Source organism: Manacus vitellinus, unplaced genomic scaffold (genome assembly GCF_001715985.3).
Source record: "Manacus vitellinus isolate BGI_N305 unplaced genomic scaffold, ASM171598v3 scaffold_31_pilon, whole genome shotgun sequence".
In the NCBI taxonomy this organism is placed as follows: Eukaryota; Metazoa; Chordata; class Aves; order Passeriformes; family Pipridae; genus Manacus; species Manacus vitellinus.
Genome location: NW_021940379.1, coordinates 2,587,278 through 2,605,780, shown reverse-complemented (window position 1 = coordinate 2,605,780; position 18,503 = coordinate 2,587,278). Strand labels below are relative to the sequence as shown.

At 54.8% G+C, this 18,503-nt stretch overlaps 1 protein-coding gene across 1 annotated transcript in view; it reads left to right on the top strand.

Annotated features, from left to right (window-relative positions):
* SH2B3 (SH2B adaptor protein 3) overlaps positions 1-18,096 on the top strand; it is a 20,890-nt gene extending 2,794 nt beyond the window's left edge. Inside the window, 9 exon segments of the mRNA XM_029961210.1 lie at positions 8-148; positions 11,890-11,991; positions 12,247-12,338; positions 12,449-12,535; positions 12,706-12,798; positions 12,800-12,944; positions 13,267-13,438; positions 13,691-13,801; positions 13,804-18,096. Coding sequence (XP_029817070.1) covers positions 8-148; positions 11,890-11,991; positions 12,247-12,338; positions 12,449-12,535; positions 12,706-12,798; positions 12,800-12,944; positions 13,267-13,438; positions 13,691-13,801; positions 13,804-13,985 — 1,125 coding nt within the window. The 3' untranslated portion in view covers positions 13,986-18,096.
* Positions 18,097-18,503: the final 407 nt, after the last annotated feature.

Genomic DNA, 18,503 nt, shown 5'->3' with positions numbered 1-18,503 from the left:
GCGCAAGGAGGGGCTCCTCAAGTATGGGCTGCTGGACGAGAGCTCCCTGGACAGCGGGACGCGATGGCAGCGCTGCCGCCTGGTGCTGCGGCGAGCGGGGCCTCCCGACGCCGAGGACTTTGTGCTGGAGCTCTATGACCCGCCCAAGGTAAGGACATACCGGCTCTTGCCCATGCCAGCTGTGTGATGCTGTGGGTCCTGCAACTGGGGACACTGCCAGGGTGCCAGTGTGTCCCATGGGAAGGAGCGAGGCCATGGTGTGTCCCTCATCATGAGGGTTTCTCACCGTGAGTGGTGGTGGGACCAGAATGGGTTTGCTCTGCCACTGCTCTTGCTCCGCTGCAGCCACAAGAGGCTGCACCCTGTCAAATTAATACCTTTGAGGAGAGCAGATCCCTCTGTGGACCCGTCCCAGCAAGGCGAGGGGTCACCCAGTCCGGTGAACCCAAGTCCACTGTGTCCCTGCTGTGCTGTAGCTTCAGCAGCCTGAGCATCTGCTTGCCTGGGCAAGCTGGGAAAGGAAAGGGAAAATAGGAATTAGGCTCCGTGCCTTTCTCTGCTCCCACTGGGACTTGTGAGGGAGTTTAATTTTACTTTTTGTAAGTAGTTTTTTGACTGGAAGTTCAGCTCTCGGCTACCCCAGGGAGCTCCCGTGGTGCTTGGACTTGGCTGGAGCGGAGATGATGCAGGATGTGAGGGAGTGGGGAGCGATGTGGGGGGAGCTGGGGTGTTTAATCTTTAAAAAGACGGTTCCTCCACATGGCAGGTCTTACACAGGCGTGATGGAATGAATTTTCTCTTTTCTTTTTCCTTTTTTTTTTTTTTTTGGTGCTCATTTAACTTTGATGACAAACTTGTGCTTTAGAAGGAGGAAACCTCTGGTAGAGCTGGAGCCTCATCCCTGCCTTCAAGGCAGAAGGGTCAGAGAGCAGCTGGCTGAATTCCTGCTATTTCCGTCAAACGACTCCAATATTAAATATTTGAAAAAAGAAACAACATCAAAATTGTAACATCTGAAAGTAAAAGCTAGTTTTGCTCTGTCGTGTCAGGGGTTGCAGTTGTTTTCCCTGTGGGAGCGTGTCCCAGTCCTGGGGCACAGGGAGGTCAGCGTTGTTTTGGGGCACTTTGAGGGTACTCCCAGCAGCTGGGCAGCACTTCCTTTTTTCCCTTCCTCCTCCCTTTTTTCCCCTTTTCATCCTCTTTTACTCCCCTTTTTCCTCTTTCTTTCCCTTTTTTCTTTCTTTTCCACCTTTCTATTTTCTCCCCCCCCTTTTTTTTGTTTCCCTATTTTTTTTCTTTTCCCCCTTCCCCCTTTTCTTTTTTCTTTCCTCCTCTTCTTTTTAATTCCCCCATTCTTTTTTCCTTACCCCCTTTCCTTTTTTTCTTCCCCCTTTTTCTTTTTTTCCTTTCCCCAGTTTTTTTTCCCTTCCCTCTTTTTTTCTGTATTTGTTTCCCTCCCCCTTGGGAAGCAAGCCCAGCACATTCTTCCTCTCCCCACATCCCCTGACCAGCTTTGACCCAGGGATGGGAGACATGTAAAACAAGACATTTACCAAGTTCCCCCAGTGCTCTGCACCATTATTTCTTGCAATCCCCATGGGATGGGGATTTCCTGGTGCTCCCCACCACTGAGAGGCTGGAGCCTCTGCTCTACCCCGGAGCCCCAAGTGGTGGTTTCTCAGCCAGGGCTGCGGAAGTGGAGGATGTTCCTCGCTGGATTTTGCAAGTCTCTGGATTAAATTGCTTCCTGTGCAAATATTCTCAGGGCGGCTCCTTCCTTTCCAATTCACTGGGCCAGGGCCAGCTCCTGTCTCCTTTGCAGCACAATCAATCCAGACCCTTTCCCAGTAACTGCGGTTGGATTCCGGGGGTGGTGGAAAATCACCCACAGTGCTGGTGGCTCCCACTCCCGAAACTCAGCACAGGGGCAAACCACGGAGCAGTGGGAACAGAACAGCTTGTCAAAGGGTTATTTTCCTTAAAAATAACTAAATAACAACCAACAGCCCCCTCCTCTCCATCCTCCTGCCCTGGGATGCTCCCAGGCCTTTTGCCCATCTCATGGGTCTGTTCCTGATTTGAGGATGCTGTTGATCATCATGGCAATGGAAAACCTATGAGTTTAAATTAGCGTCTATAAAACCAGTTCTTGGGGCATTTTCAACCCTGACTGATCTCTGGACTGAGAGGCTGGTCACCCTCAGGGTCTCCTTGGAAGCACCCTTCCTCCATCCTCCTCTTTCTTCCCCCAAACCTCCTCTTTATTCCCCCTTCCTCTTCTTTCTTTTCCCTTCCTCCCCTGTAAATAACAGGATGTAGCTGGAAATTCAGCTTGGCCTCAGGGCTTTACAGTATCAAGCCAAGCCCCCAAATATCCAGCCCCTTGAAATGACCTTGGAAAAGGCAGGTGTGTGGGAAAAGGGGGGGTCGTGCTGCTTTTGGCAGCTTTTATCTTTTTTTTTCCCCTTTCTCCTGATGCTCCAATGGGGCCTCTGAGCCTAATCCCATAACTTGCCCAGCATCAAAGGGAGCGGGGACTTTGAAGAGCCCTGATCCCATTTGCTGCTTGGGTGGCTGTGCTGGGTGAAGGGGTCATTCCCTTCCCCAGGCATGTGCCAGAGGAGATGAGGATTTTGGGAGAAGGAGCAGCTCACCTTCCTGTGCTCACAGCCATGTCTAGGTTGTTTTGACATCGCTCTTTCCTCCCTGGAGCACTGGAAAAATGATGTTGTGAAGATGGGGTTTGGAGATGATTGAATCTGGAGCTCTCCTGGGAGTGGCTCTCTTGCAGTGGGCCCAGGGTGGGTGGCACCTGGATCCCCACCCTGGGGACATTCTGGAGGGTTCTGGGATGTGAGGAGGCCAGGGTGAGGTGATGATGCTCTGGAAGAGCACCTGGAGCAGAGGGACATTGGAATATCTGTAGTGCTTGTATATATGAGTGTATATATACATGTGCACGTTTTCCAACAAGGGAACACTTGGGAATGGTCCTGGGTGTGTAGCTCTGGTGGATTCTCTGATGTCTGGTACAAAGGTGATGCTCACCAGTCCTCCCTGCTTTCCTTGAAGGCACTACAGGCTTTCTCCTCTCCCATGCCATTTATTCCCATATAGCTCGTGGAACTGGGCATCTCTGAAGTCTTTCCACCTTCATAAATTAAAGCCAAAGCTGGCAAAAGCCAGGTTTGTGTGTTTTGGGACTGCCCTATTCCTTAGCTGAGCCCCAGCCCCAAATACCTTGTACATGACCAAATCCCAAGCTCCATGAAAACTGTGATTCGCAACGGAAATGTCCCAAGCCGTTTCTGTTGACCAGATGTTTTTACAGGAAGGGGAAGGGAAATGGGATTTGCATTTGTGCTGGTTTCTTTATGGTGTTTTAATGAGATCCAGTGCATCCCATAAATTGATGGCATGCTGGGATGAGCTGGGAAGACTCTTTCCGGTGAAAGCCCACGGTGTCTCGGCTCGTCCGTCTTTGCCGTGGCTGCGGGAGGAGCAGTATTTTTATCTCTGCTCAGTGTGAGACTGCTCTGACTTCCTTTTTTTTTCTCTTTTTTTTTCTCTTTTTTTTTTCTCTTTTTTTTTCTCTTTTTTTTTTTTCTTTCTTTTTTTCCCCTTTCACCTGAATCTGGTTTCTCAGAACTGCCACCTCCTGAGCCTGCAGGTCCTGCACCCGATTTTTGGTGCCTGCAGCTCTGGGTGGCAGCTGTTCCAGCACAGAATGGGGGACATCTCAATGTTGTGGTCTCCATCCCCACCCCAGCTCCTCCTGGAGCTGCTTTGTATCTCCAAGAGTAATTGGAGCTGCTCAAACGTGGCCTCAAGTGACTCAGATGAGGATTTATGGAGAGGCAGTGGTGAAAGGGGAGCTTTCCTCCCTGGGACACCATGAGAAGGGTTTTGTCAGTGATGGGAAGCATCTCAGTGTCTCATCATTGCATCTCTGGTCCAGGGAAGAGCATGTTAGTGTCAGTTGGAATCTCCAGGAGCCTCATCCCTCTCCTGGCATCCTTCTCCTGGCATCTCCAGAGACCACATCCCTCTCCTGGAATCCTTCTCCCTGCATCCTCAAGGACTGCATCCCCCTCCTGGCATCCTTCTCCCTGCATCCCCAGGGTTTGCATTCCTCTCCTGGCATCCTTCTTCTACCATGCTGCATCTCTCTCATGGCATTCATCTCCTGGCATCTTCAGGGGCTACATCCTGAGCCAGTTGAAGATGCCCCATTAGACCTTTAAAGATCCTTTCCAACCCCAACTGTTCTGTGATTCTATGATCCCTCTCTGAACATCCCTCTCCTGGCATTCCCAGGGACTGCATCCCCCTCCTGGCTTCTCCACAAGCTGCATCTTGATCTAGTTGCTGTCCCTGCTCATTGCAGAGAGATTGGACTGGATGGCCTTTAAAGGTCCCTTCCAACCCAAGTTCTTCTAGGACTCTGTGATTCTGTGATCCCTCTCCCGGCATCCTCAGGGACCACATCTCTCTCCCAGCAACCCCAAGGACCACATCCCTCTCATGGCCTCTACCAAGTTCCACGTCCCTCTCCCAGCATCCTCCGGGAAATTTGCCACGGTGTACGAGCCAGAGGGGTTTGGGTGCCCTGAAATTCCCTTGGGAGAGGCCAAACCTCCCCGGAAGGCGGCCGGAGCTGCACCGAAACCCACTCACAGACTTTCACTGTGAGCAGGGCGGGTGGTGCGTCCCTCGTGCTCCGCTTTCCGCTCACTGTTCTTCGAAGGCACCCAGAGCTGGGGCTTTGTGAGATTTTGGTGGTGACTTTTGCTCTATTTTTTTCCCCCCTCTCTGTTTTTGGGTATCGCGGGGTGAGGGTGCGGGGGGGGGGGGGAGGGGTGGAGGGCGATGAGACAAAGGTTATTTGTCATTTATTAACCACAACTTTTTCCATCCTTGGTCATGCACGGAAAAAACACTTTTAGCAGCGTAACCACAGCGCCGGCGTTAATTGCTGAAGAGCGGAGTTTCTTATTTTGGAAACTGTGTTGCTGGGATGGAGCTTGACAGGGCCTGACTGGGTGTGAGGGTGCTGGATGGACCCCAGCCTGCGCTTCCCCGGGTGCTGGGGTTGTGGGGTTTACAGAGATTTTACATCCTTGTTAACCCCATCCTTTAAAATCCACCCTTTTGGGGGGGGTTGTCCCACAGCTGTGCCCCCCCCAGCACAGGGATGCTGCTCAGGGTGGAAGCACCACATGAGAAATGAGGAAAAAAATTGAAATATTGAGCAAATCACAGGAAAAAGTGCTGGAAAAGCACTGAAGGAATGTGTCGCTTCCCCCCGAGCCTCCCGCAGGTGGGGTGTGAAGGGCTGTGGGTGCTGCTGGGTGCTGGGTCCCCGCAGCCCATGTGAGATGCCCGGTGGGGGTTTTTGGGTGGTTGTCTCTTTTCTTCTTTCCTTTTTCTTTTTTTTTTTTTTCTTCTCTTTTCACGGCCCAGGATGTGGTTGTTTCAAGGCTGAGAGCTGCTTCTTTCAAAGGTAAATATTTATGAGAGCCTGTGCAGGCAGCACAGGGTCTGGAAGGATTCAAGGATTCATCCCAGTGGTGGGGGTTTGGCTGGGATGGACGCTCCTTCCCACCAGGCAGCTGGTCCTGGCTCAAAGTGATGCCCATGATGAGTGTTGTGATGTTCAATGTTATTTTGGGGTTATGTGAAAAACAATCACCAGGCAAGGGGCAGAAACCAAAATACCCATCCAGGGGGAACCGAATGCTCCCATTTGGGCTTTTGAACCTTTTTTATCCTCCTGGGTGATGCAGAACCACTGTGTGTTGCAAAACCTCAGGATGATACAAAAATCCCAGGACATTTTTGTGTGGAGCCTGTGGGGTCCATGCAGGACCCCCCACATCCCTCGGGGCTGGGATTTGGGGTGACTCAGTCCTGGCTGCAGCCAGCTCCCGCTTGCACGCAGACACCTTGTTTACTTTCCATGCTCGTTATTTATTCCAGGAAATTATTAAAGCAGCCCACGCTGGAACTGAGCTTGGCTTAAAATAAATAATAAAAAAAAAAAAACACCAAAGGGCTGGCAAACACCACTGCCTGTTTACAGATCCTCTTTATAGCCCCCATCTTCCTCAGCCCTGCTGTGACATGAACTGCCAGACTCGCTGGTTTGGGGGGGCTTTGCAAGGTTTTGGGGGGCTTTGCAGTGATTTGGTGAGTTTGGGAATGTTGGCTCACTGGTGCAGAGCGTGGACGTTTGTCAGTGCACAAAGAGGAGCAGTCAGCCCTGGGGAAGGGCGGGGGTTCTGCCTGGAACCCCAAATCCGTCCCCACAGGATTCACCCGGCAGCTCTTCGGGGGTCGTTTTGCAGCTCCCTGGGGTTAATTTGATAAGAAACAGGGGCTCAGTGTGGTGCTGGGGGTCCGGGCTGTGTTTTCTCCCGTGGCCGTTCGCTGGCGCTCGGCAGCCGCCCGGGATGGAACAGAAGGAGCTTTGTGTCCCAGCCACCCCTGAGCCAGAGCTGCGGGCGGCACAACGGGGCCCCTTGTCACCAGGAGCACTGTCCCCTTGGGGATGGCTCTGTCCCCTGCCACAGCCTTCGGGGATGCTTGGAGACAGGGTGTCTTGGCAACTCCTTTGTGCCTCTGCTGTTCCCTTGAGGATGCTGATGGGGGCTTGGGGTGGGCAGAGAGGGGTTTTGGAGAGGTAGTGAATGGGGCCTGGGGGGCTTGAGCTCATAGAGCAAGATCACCTGACCAACAGGGAACACCTCTTGTGTTCCTGTTTAACAGAGGCAGGAAAACTCCTACCTCCGGTTCCCCAAGCCCAGAACAGAGGGCCCATGATGGTGCCACTGCGGGCAGGAGGTTTCTGAGTGAACACCCTCTACCTGCAGAGGCAGGAGAGTGTCATCCTGGGGTCATGGGGAGCTGAGCTGGGGGTCCCTGCAGTAGGTGCTGGAGGCACACAGGAGGACTGAATCAGTGGGATCCCTGCATTGGCACAGGGCCAGTCCCCTTGGGATCTCCCATGGTGCAAATGCCTGATGAGAAGCATTGGGATTATGTGCTATCAACCCCCTCGAGCACTGGGATTATCCACTGGAGGACAGAGGGATTAGTCATGCTGCAGATCCCTGAGGATGAATACTAGAATTAGCTATGCTGCAGATCCCTGAGGATGGATGCTGGGGTTAGCTGTGGCGCAGATTCCTGAGGATGAATAACAGGATTAGTTGTGGTGCAGATCCCTGAGGAGGAACACCAGGATTAGCCATGGTGCAGGTGGTGCAAACACCCAAGGATATGTGCTGGGATTATCTATGGTGCAAAGTCCTCAAGGATGTGTTGGGTTTAACTATGGTGAAACTCCCAAGAGCAAACACTGGGATTATCTGCCACACAAAATCCACAAGGATGAACGCTGGGATTACCTGTGGTGCAAACCCCTGAGGACAATGGTTGCTGCAGCAGACACCCTGCACCCTCCAGCGTGACCCTTGGAGCCCTCACAGCCCCACAGGACCCTGCTGGCACAATGGGATTTGTTTCCCTTCCTGCTCACCTGGCATTCCCTGGAACAGGGCTGTGTCCCTCTGAGCTCCTGGGAAACTTCACAAAGCTCCCCAGGGCTGTAGGCACAGGATGTGGTTTTGTGCCAGCACAACCTGGCTGCTGTGGATCTTGGTGTCTGTCCGTCTGTCTGTCCCCCACAGCCGGACTGAGCCGGGCCCGGGCGCTGCGGCTCCGGCTGAGGTTTGTCCCTTGCGTAAGGGGGACATGGTGGGCTCTGAGATTTACAAGGAGTGACAAATCTCACCCGTATCCGTCGGGGACCTTGCACAAGGGCTCGGGCACTTCCCCACCTCCCGCACATGACTCAGAGTGGAAGCGAGAGAGCCAGCCTGGGGAAATCCCAGAGTGTGGAGGGGCTGCAGTGGCTGCTGCATTCCAAGGATTTGCTCTGTACAAACCCGGCCTGATGGCCCAGCCACCATCATCATCATCGTGAGGCTACCATCGTCACTGTGCCACTGCTGTCATCACTGTGCCACTGCCATTGTCACCATGCCACTGTCATCATCACCATGACACTACCATCTTCACTGTGGCACTACCATCATCACCATTCCACTGACATCATCATCGTGATGCTGCCGTCGTCACCACACCATTGCCATCATGGCTGTGTCACCGCCATCATCATTGTGCCACCACCCGCATCACTGTGCCACTGCTGTTGTCACCAAAGCGCCACTGTCATTGTCATGCCACTGCCATCATCACTGTGCTGCCACCCTCATCACGGTGCCATTGCTGTCATTGCTGCGCCACCACTGTCATCCCTGTGCCACCACTACCTTTGCCAGCAGGGGACTGGGCACTGGCCAAATCCACTGGGAAGGGTGAATGGCTCCCGCTCCCTCCCATGCAAACCAGCACTGTGGGCAGTGGCAGCATTTTGGGGACCTGGCAAGAATTGGCAGAGTCTGAGAGGTGCCTGTGGGGGCGGTGGGTGCAGCACTCTGGTGGTGCCTGGACAGTGCTGGTGCTGGTCACACAGAGAGGTACCGGTGGCTCTCTGGGTGTGGCCAGCATGGCAGTAGGATTTTGGTCTCATTCTTGGAAAACTGGCTGCCTCCCTCCTCATCTGAGCAGAAAAACCTCCCTCAGCACCCACAGTGTCCCCTGAGCATCCAGACAGGTTGTTCTTCTCATGGTGTCATGGTGAGATTTTTCCTGGCCTGTGTGGTCGAGCTGGGAGGAACTTTGCTGCCAAAAAGCCCCATAAATCCAAATATCCTTGTTGGAGAGGTGTGGAGTGACCCGCCGTGCCAAGCCAAAGGCACCCAGAAGGTGCTGTGGGGGCTGCTGGGGGGACATCACCAGGAAAGGAGCTGGTGGCACAGGCAGCTCACTGGCACTGTGGCCCCTGGCACCACCTAGACACAGGGAATGCAGAAAGCTGCCGGTGCCGGTGCTGTGGCGAGGGCTGGGACCGGGGTTTGCCAGGAGGAAACGCGGCAGCTCCACACTGGCACCGCCTGCGCGCAGCTGTGACCTTGACCTGACCTCCATCCGTGCTCCTGGCACGGCCACGGCGCCGGGCTGGCTCCTAGCTTTGGCAGGAGCTGGAAAACCCCACTTTCTCCCGGCTGCCCTGCCCTCCCCAGGTGTGTGGTGGCCGTGGGTGCTGTGGTGGCACTGCCTGTGTCCTGCTGGTTATTCCCCTGCTGTGCTGGTGCTGCCCATGGCACCCCATGGGGATAGCAGGGGTCAGAGATGTTGGGAGATGGAGTGGGGGTGAGGTGAGGTGTCATCCCTGGGTTTGGCTCCAGTGGGAGGCTCAGGAGGGAATTCTGTCTTAGGGGCATTTCCCCCCACCTACCAGTCTGTCCCGTGTCACCTGGTACTGGGAACAGCTCTGGCCTGGCTGAAGCTTTGTATTTTTAATCTGTAGAAAAATTCCCTGCAAAGAACAAAAATGCAAATTCTGGTGTATTCCAGTAGGTGCTGAGAGCTGGTGTGGTTCCTCTGTCCCTATCCTGTGGAACTGTCATGTCCATCAGTGGCCAGATGTCCCCAGCAGTGCTCAGCCACTGTCAGCTCCCACAGGGAGAGGAAATTTGGGGGGTTCAGGCTGGATCCTGTTGTCTTCAGATCTGTGAGCTGGAGATTACCTGTGACACACCCCAGGGTGTGTCATGCCCGGTTTGCATGCCAGGTGTCAGGACTGGGAATGCCACAGCGATGGCATGGTGGCAGCTCAGTTCTGGGGGCTTTGGGAGTGCAGCTTCATGGGGTGTCATGTCCCCAGGTGATTCTGGGAGTTCTGAACCTGGTGCTGGGCTTTCCCTCATGTGCACAGGATCCTTTAGGGAGCAGTGGGGTGAAGTCTCCACGTGGGAGCTGATGCTGGTGGGGTTGGGGGCTGAGCTGGGGCAACATCTTGAGCATGCTGAGCATCCTGAGCGCCCCAAGCCAGGCGGCGTTGGGGGTTCCCCAGCCCCACAGTGCTGCTGGGGCACCTCTCCTGCCGAGAAGGAGCCCGTGGGTGCTGGGTGAACACATGGTGTGTTGAGTGTGCAGTTTTGGTTACCGAGAAATCCCTTTCCTGGTACCGGCCCCATCGAACGGGGCATCTTGCGGCGAGCGCGGCGGTTCGGGGAGCGCGGGTACCGTGCCTGTGGTTGGCACTTCTCCGAAGCCAGACTGGCTTTTCGGGCACCGTATCTCTCTGCTGCATCATTTCCTTCTCCCCTCACGCTCCCCGTCTGCGCTCCCCATGCCGAGAGACGCAGGGGGCTTCACAGAACTCCCTTTTCCTGGAATTTCACACTTTCCTAAGAAGCTGACCCCAACACCGTGGTTGGGATGGCGATAAAACCCGCTCGGGGACATGCTGGACGTCACTACCCGTGTGCGGGAAAGCAGCCAGGATGGGTGATCCTTTCACTTTTCTCTGTGCAGGACTTTGCACAGGGCACGGTTGTGTTCCAAGGACGGCAGAAAAATCAAATTCCTTGGGGATAAAGCACCGGCGCCAGCGCGGCGGCTCACGGCACCCCTGGCCCCGCTGGTGACAGTGATTGCAGCACAGCACAGCACAGCTGCAATCACTGTCACCAGCGGGCCTGGAGGTGCCAGAGCCACCGCGGTGTCACCAACCCCGTTGCAATGACGCCGTACACGGGCGACTTCTAAGAACTTTCTTTTCGGTGCAGCTCGGTGCTGATAAGGGCTGATCCCTCTCACGCTGCATTTCCGGCCCCAAAGTACACCAAGTCCTCAGGGGAGAGAGGGAGGGAGGAGGGGGGATGGAAGAAAAAAAAGCACAGCTAGGCACGGTTTGGTTGGGTGACCATGGAGAGTGTCCAGTGGGGACATTCTTGGGGTCATACAGGTTGTTTGGGGACATAGTGGGTGCGAGTTTGCCACGAGTATCACAAGATTGGAGCAGAATTTGGGCAGTTTGGTTGGCAGATGCTGTGGTGGGGTGAAGCACCACAGCCTGGCATCTGTGTAGGGACAGTGGCTGTGGATTAGAGAGGACCACTGGAGCCAGCAGCCCATGGGATGCTAAAGCCACTGCGTGAATCACAGCCAGCCAAAATTCTGTCGTGCAGCAAGCCTAGCGCAGGAGGACGAGTGTGCCCGGCACATGGTGGCACTGCCTGGGCTTTCCTGGGATGCATGGGGTGGCCCTGGCCACAGGGATGAGCACCACGGGTTGACTCCATTCCCCAGCACCGCTGCAGGGGTCCCCCAGCAGCTTTCCACCCCCCGGCACCCCGAGCCAGCCCAGTCCTAGTGGCGGGCTGGGTGCCACGTGCTGCAGCCTCCCAGTGGTCAGCAGCTCTCCGCCGGCACACTGGGCAGCAGAGGAACCGAAAGCTGCCGGAGGGGTATTATTAACCTCTCTGGAAGTGTTTGCTCAGCATTCTGTCACGTGCCTGTGTCAGTGCCAAACCTGCCGGAGCGCTCTTGGCACGCCACCGCTGACCCTTGCACCCGTGAGCAGGGTGTTCCCTGCCTGCACCCCACGTTCCCCATCCTCCCTGGAATGCACTGCCGTGCTGGGAACCCACTTCTCCCTCCTTTCCTTCACCCATCCCTCCACTGCAGGGTCCTTGGGGCTGCTGAGATGGGTCTGGGTGTCACTTGGCCCCACTGGGGTGCCCTGACAGCAGCAGGGCAGTGCCCTGCAGGGTATTTCCTTGCTGTATGGGGTATTTCCTCGCTCCACAGGGTATTTCCATGCTGATGTGGTATTTCCCTGGAGAGCTGGGTATTTCCTTGCTGGCTGCTGTGCCTCAGGTGGCTCCCGGTCCTGACAGAGCAGTGAGGTGGGGGCAGTGTTTTGAGATGCAGGGGGTGTTGGGGCTCAGCTCAGTCTCCGTGTTCCCTCCACAGGGTTCCAAGCCGAAGCTCCATGTCGCCTGCTCTGCCGTGCAGGAGGTGCGGAGGTGCACCCGCCTCGAGATGCCCGATAACCTCCACACCTTCGTCCTCAAGGTAGGACCTGCTGGAGGGGTCCACAGCCACCCCTGAGGACTTTCCCACCCTCTGGGGCGCACGTGGCTCCCAAAAGCTCCCGTGCCAAATTTCAGTTCCTCTTCCCATCCCGGGAGGGGATGCACAGGGGGATGTGGTGTGCAGGGCGGGGGATGTCTGTCCCTGCCAGGGTCATGAGCGTGGGTGGGTGGGTGGGAGGGGGGATGCACATCTGTCTCTCTCTGAAGCCCCCCGTCCCTCTCCAATGTCCCCCAGGTCACCAACGCCACCGACATCCTGTTTGAGGCCGGGGATGAGCAGCAGCTCAACTCCTGGACGGCCGAGATCCGGGAGTGTGTGCGCCGGGGGTAAGCACCCGCTGGGTGTCCCTGAGCCTGGGCATGGGGACAGTGGCTCCATGTCCTGCAACACAGGCTGGCCCCCACCACCAGCACTCAGCTTCTCCTGTCTCTGGCAGGTCCGATACAGGTGACCCTGAGCTCCTGGTGTGCCGGCACCCCGACCCTGTGGCCTCCAGCCCGCCACCAGCACCGACCCTCGCCAAGTGAGCAGCAGGGGACACCCAGGGGCACCCTGGGGACAGAATATCCCTTGCCAGGGGTTCACCATGTCCAACCATGGCTGGGCTGATTTAGCTTGCCCTTTGGCATGACAGGGGGGCAGAGCCAGAGGGCAGGGGGACGGGGGCTGTGGGCAGGGGTCCCCACTTCCCAGGGACACTCATCCCTGTGCCCCAGCAGTGGCGACGCCAGGGGGCCCGGGGGAGGCGGCAGGGCCGAAGATGGAGCAGTTTCTCTCCTCCTGCCCCTGTTCACGGGCCCATCTCCCGCGTGAAGGCGGCTCAGCTGGTGCAGCTGGGGGGGCTGGAGGGCCACGGCGTGTTCCTGGTGCGGCAGAGCGAGACACGCCGCGGGGAGTACGTGCTCACCTTCAACTTCCAGGGCAGAGCCAAGGTACGGGTGAGAGAGGGCTGGGATGGGGAGGGGAGTCTCGCAGGAGCCCCTCGGGCAGCCCCCCTGCTGCAGCACAGTCCCTGTCCCACCACATCCCACCCCAGGGAGGTGCTCTCCTGCTCCCTGTCTTGATGCTTGTAGTGGGTTGGTGGCCCCATCCCTGCTCCTGGGGGGCAAAAATCTCCAGGGAATTGCAGGCTGGGGATGCAGCACATCGTGCTACAGCCATTTGTGTCCCCCCACCCCAAATATCCCTTTGTCCCCGCCATCTGCTCCAGGAGGGAGTGGGTGGGAGGGTCACAGGTCTGTCTCCTCCCTGCAGCACCTGCGGCTGGCGCTGACGGAGCGGGGCCAGTGCCGGGTCCAGCACCTCCGCTTCTCCTCCATCGTGGAGATGCTGCACCACTTCCACCGCTACCCCATCCCGCTGGAGTGCGGCACGGCCTGCGACGTCCGGCTCTCCAGCTACGTCGTGGTCCTGCCCCACTCACAAGGTGTGCAGGGATGGGGAGGTTCCCTGGGGTGCAGGGATGGAGGTTGCCCAGAGCTGGGCCCTTTGTTTGCACACGGAGGGGGGAAGTGGAAGCATCTGGGCAGTGGCACAAAAGGTGACTCCCGAGCTCCCGGCTTCCTCTTTTGAGAAAGGAGAAGCTGCTCCCCACGTCAGCGGGGGGGGGTCATGGGATGCACCCTACACCCCCACCCCCACAGCACCCTGACCACCCATCTCCTGCCTCCGCCAGCAGCTCCCGGCTCCAGCACCACGGTCCCTCTCCCGCTGCCTGTCCCCGGCTGGAGCCCCGAGTTCAGCCTCGCCCCTGCCGGCTCCTCCTGCCCCCATGGTGCCAACGAGGCCCCCCAGGCCCCCCTTCAGAGCAGATCTTCCACCTGGTGCCGCCGCCGGCCGAGCTGGCGCAGAGCCTGCGCCCCAGCAGGATCCCCCCGGCCCCCAGGCCCCGGCCCCGCGAGTCGGACTACGAGGTGGAGGCACCGGGCCGGGGCCACGTCCGTGCCATCGACAACCAGTACACACCGCTCTGACTGGCACCACGCCAGCACTGGGATGCACTTTTGGGTGGAGAAATCCTAGAGACCTTCTGGGGATCCATCCAGAGAAAGAATGTACCTGTTTCTTCCTTCTGGTTAGGGATGATTATTTTATTTTCGCAAGGAAGGGGGTAATTTTTCACTCCTGTACGGGTGTGCTCCCTCTCTTTGGCCTGTTAAAGGGCCTTTTATTGTTATTTTTGTTGTTATTCTCAAAGCTTTCTCATTACTGTTTACACACCGCTCGTGCCTGTGCCCCGTGTGCCGAGCGCTGCGACGCCAGGCTCGGCCTCCCGCCTGTCCCAGCGAAGGAACCAGGGTCTGTGTTACACCCACAGAATTGGAGAAAGGTAAAAAAAACCCAGGAAACCAAGAAAAAAAGGATTATAAATTCATTGACAAGTTGCTGCTCCGGGCCCTGTCCTCCCGCCCCAACACGTGCTGCCGCTGCCAAACCCACCAGCAAAGCCCGACCTGAGCTGAGCTCCTGCGACGGGCACGAGCAGGGTTTGGGCTTTATTTTTAGATAAGGCAAAAACTGGCTTTTCTTGCACTTCTTTTTTAACCCAGCAGAGCCACAGTCACTCCCTGCACCAGCCAGGGGAATGCTCACCTCGCTTGCCCAGCTAATTGAGACGTGAACACTAATTGCTCCATTCTTAATTGTGTCACCAGCTGAGAACTAACACAGAGACTGACAGCAAACCATTCCTGCTGGTGATGGAGGGGCTTTATCCTGGTGATGGAGACATTTTATCCCAGTCACTGAGACATTTTATTCCAGTGATGGGCACATTCTATCCTGGTGGTGGAATCGTTTTATCCTGATGTTGGAACTGTTTTATCCTGGCGATGGAACTGTTTTATCCCAGTGATGAAACTTCTACCCCGGTGATGGAACCGTTCTATCCCGGTGATTGGAAGCATTTTAGGCACAAATTTGAAGTCACTTTTTCCCCCAAATGTTTTCTCACCTCACCAGCTCAGCACACCCTGCTGTCACTTGCCTTTTCCCCCCCAAAACACCGTGTCACCAAGAATTTGGTGGTATTTAAAGCTACACAGGCAACAGGGGGTTCCTTGGACACCTCTTCACCTGGAGGAAAAACCCGTCCCAGCAAACCCCTGGGTGTCAAGATCCCCTGATCCCCAATCTCCGCTGCTGTTTCCAAGCTCTGGTGCTGCTTCACCTGCCGGGGCCTGGGGCAGCCATAGGAGAGGAACCACTTCTTAGAAGCTGCTGTTATTTTAAGAATGAGGAAGGGCTGGAGCTGTTGCAACACCCGGGGGGGATGTTCACAGCATTCAACTTCCAGATTTCCCAGCGTAGCCCCCGGGATTTCGGCTGCAGAACTTGCCTTGAGATTGCCTTCCAGAAAGCTTTTGATTTCTATTTTCCTTGAAATTGCAGTACAGGTGGGAGCCCCTCAGGAGCATTAACATTTAGGAATTAATTTGAAAACAAGCGAACACAAAGCCTTGTTGGGCTGAGTTAGGGAATTTCACAAAAATCCAGCCTCTAGGCCGGGCTTTGCTGTGAAGCCAGTGCTTGGTGAGCCCAGTTGGTAGCCAAAGCCTGAGGAGCCAAGGTCAGGAGCTGAAGGGCAAATCCCAGTGCTGTGGGGCAAGGCCAAAATATCCAGGGCCAAAAACAGCTCAGGGAATGGCTGTGAGAGCAAATCTGGGTTTACAAGTCACACTGAAAGGATGACACTGGGAGAAACAGGAACCATCAACTCGAAGAAACCATTTAGGATTTGCATTTTATGCCTCCCCATCACTTGCTCCAGCTCTCTCCTGGGTTTTGTGCATTTAGAGCAGGCAAAGGCTTTTTTTCCTCCTTTCTCTTGAAAACAGGTGCACAGGGAGGAATCCTACTTTTCCATGGGGATCAGCATTCCCAGCACTCAGCACATGCTGTCACACACTCACTCCAGAGCACTAAGAGTGAATTGCCCTGGTCCAGCTCCTCCAGCACTGCCAGAGGCTGATGGGGAAACAAAGGCAGCTCTGTCCTCCTGGAGCTCCTCAGCTGTATCCGCATCCCATTTTCCTGCCTGGAGCAGCACAAAGGCTGCATCCAGTGGCAGGAGCACATCTCTGAGTTGGTTTGTGCCAGGCAAGTCAGCTCCCTCCATCACTAATAAATAACTCCCCGTGGTCTGCAGGGATGGGGAAGGGAAGAGGAGGAAGCACACACAAGTTATCTCCTTTCCTTGCTAAGTGCCTGGTTCTCAAAGCCTTGGAAAACACATACACATGCTAAATCTTGCTAAGATTCCTGATTTTAGTCCCACTGAGCACCAGGGAGCTGTGTTCAAAGGGGTTTTTCCCCCAAAAAATGAGGTTGTCTCGCCTTAATCTCCCTACATCTGCAAAGAAAGGATGGGCTGGGAAAAGGGATCACTCTTCACAGCCCTTGCCAGATGAATCCACATAAATCCCTGCCAGATCAATCAGATGCTGCTGGGGTGGGTTGTTTTGGCATTCCAGGGCTTATTGTTCCAGTGCCAAAACCGTAACATGCGTGTGCATGTGGTATTTTTAACCTGCAGTTTAATTGCAAGGGGTTTCTCTGCAGCTGAAATGGAAATTGCTGTGCTTGATTACCAAAATATATGTTGGGTTCATTGTCACCCCAGCAGCTGCTTCCCCTGTGCAAACAAACTCCTGTTCTTCCCACCCGTGAGCAGTGGGAAAGTCACTCTGATTATTTCATAGTTATATCCATCCCAAAACTCACCAACGAGGGAGCCAAGGGTTTTCCAGCCCTCCCAGCTCCATCATCTCCCCATCTCAGACTCACTGTGGTCCTGACCCAGCTGCGCCAGGACCTCAAGTGATTTTTGGGTTATTTCCCAAGCTCCTGGGGACTGAGTTTGACATCCCATTTCTCCTAGAAAGCATCTGGTTTGTGACACGGGTCAGAGCCCGACATGCAGTCCCACCTCTGCTGCTGCCAGCACGTTCCTCCAGCCCACAAGGCACCCAATCCTTGATTAGAGCAGTGGGCAAAGAGCATTAACCATTCCATCCTATGCAATGTAAGCAACTCGCAGGAATCTTTATAATCTTGGGACTTGGGAGAAGGTAAGGCTGAGCAGGTTTAGTTCCTCAGCCCCTGTGGGCTTTTATTGGCGTTTATGAAGTCTCAGTGTTGAGTTTTGGGAGGAGAGGAAGCCAAGGGAAGAGCCCTCGGGTGGCTCCACACAGGTACAGCCACCTCTGAAATAAAAGTCAGGTTTAACCCCAGTTGTGCCTTGGCCCTGGAGATGGAACATGAGTTTGGATCCAGCCTAAACCATGACCCACGGCAGCGGCTCTGGAGGCCCTTCCTGGTGGCCTCTCCCAGGAGAGGCTGTCTGGGGTGGGAACCCCATTTCATCCAGCTACTCAGGGCAAGTTTTGGCAATAAAGATGCAAACCAGGTAGTGCCTTCTCTCTGTGGGACAGCAGAGACCTGGCTTAGGGCATAACCCAAGCCTTGGGTCCAGCCACAACTCCTCCCCCTCATCTTCATCTTCATAAACCACTTGCTGTTTGCTGACAGAACTCCCTGCTCTGTGGCTTCTTCACGTCCTTGTAGGTGTCAGGTTCTGCAGAAGTCCATGACCTAAAGCATTATTTGATGTCTCCCTCCCTCCCACATCCCAGCACCAGCAGGTACCAAACACTGACACCTCCACTCACCTCACTGAAACTATTTTGGGGCAAAGCTTATAGGAAGAGATCCGGGGATAAGCCAAAACTTCTCCTTTCTAATCTGGACCACCAAACACTGGCATTACCAGTATTCCAAATTTTAATTTTAGCTTGTTTGATCCAAACAGCCCCAACCTTCACCAGCAACTCCCGGGGAGGCAACTGTGTGTTCCCAAACTCAGCCTTCAGCAGGACGATTAAAGCCAACATTTTGTTGGGACTTTATTACTTTGAAAGTTCTACTTTCCACTGGCACAGAAAAGTTCTTCTTGTATAGTAATTTTTTCTACATATTGTTTCTGTATGTACTGTACAAGTAACTTATTCTTGAATAATGCGATTTTACCGTAATATAAAAAAAAAAATCTGCTCTTAATAAACTGTTTTTAGAACTCGTTTCTCACTTTTAGTCTTTAGTCTGATTCTCTCCAGGTACCTGGATGCCGTTTTAGTAGGTACTGGGTGCTAAAAGGCAGAAATGCTCCCCTAGACATGAAAAAGCAGCCAAGAGCCTGTGCCAACAGACTGATTGAAGGAGTCTCGTCCCAAACAATAGTGATGGTCCGTGGCTTTAATTCCCACCTGATCAGGAATTTGGTACACTTTTCTGCTGTGTTGACCTGGAAGGGTTCAGAGAAGAGCTTGTACAGTTGATTTGTTCTGCCATGAAGTGCAGCTGTTCTACAACCCAGTTTAACCAGCACCACTTTGGTTCATCCCCACAGGACACCACACAGGGGTCAGGAGGACACAGCACTTTGAGTCTGTCTCACATCTTTCTAGCAGGCATTTTGCTAGGGAATTCTTACC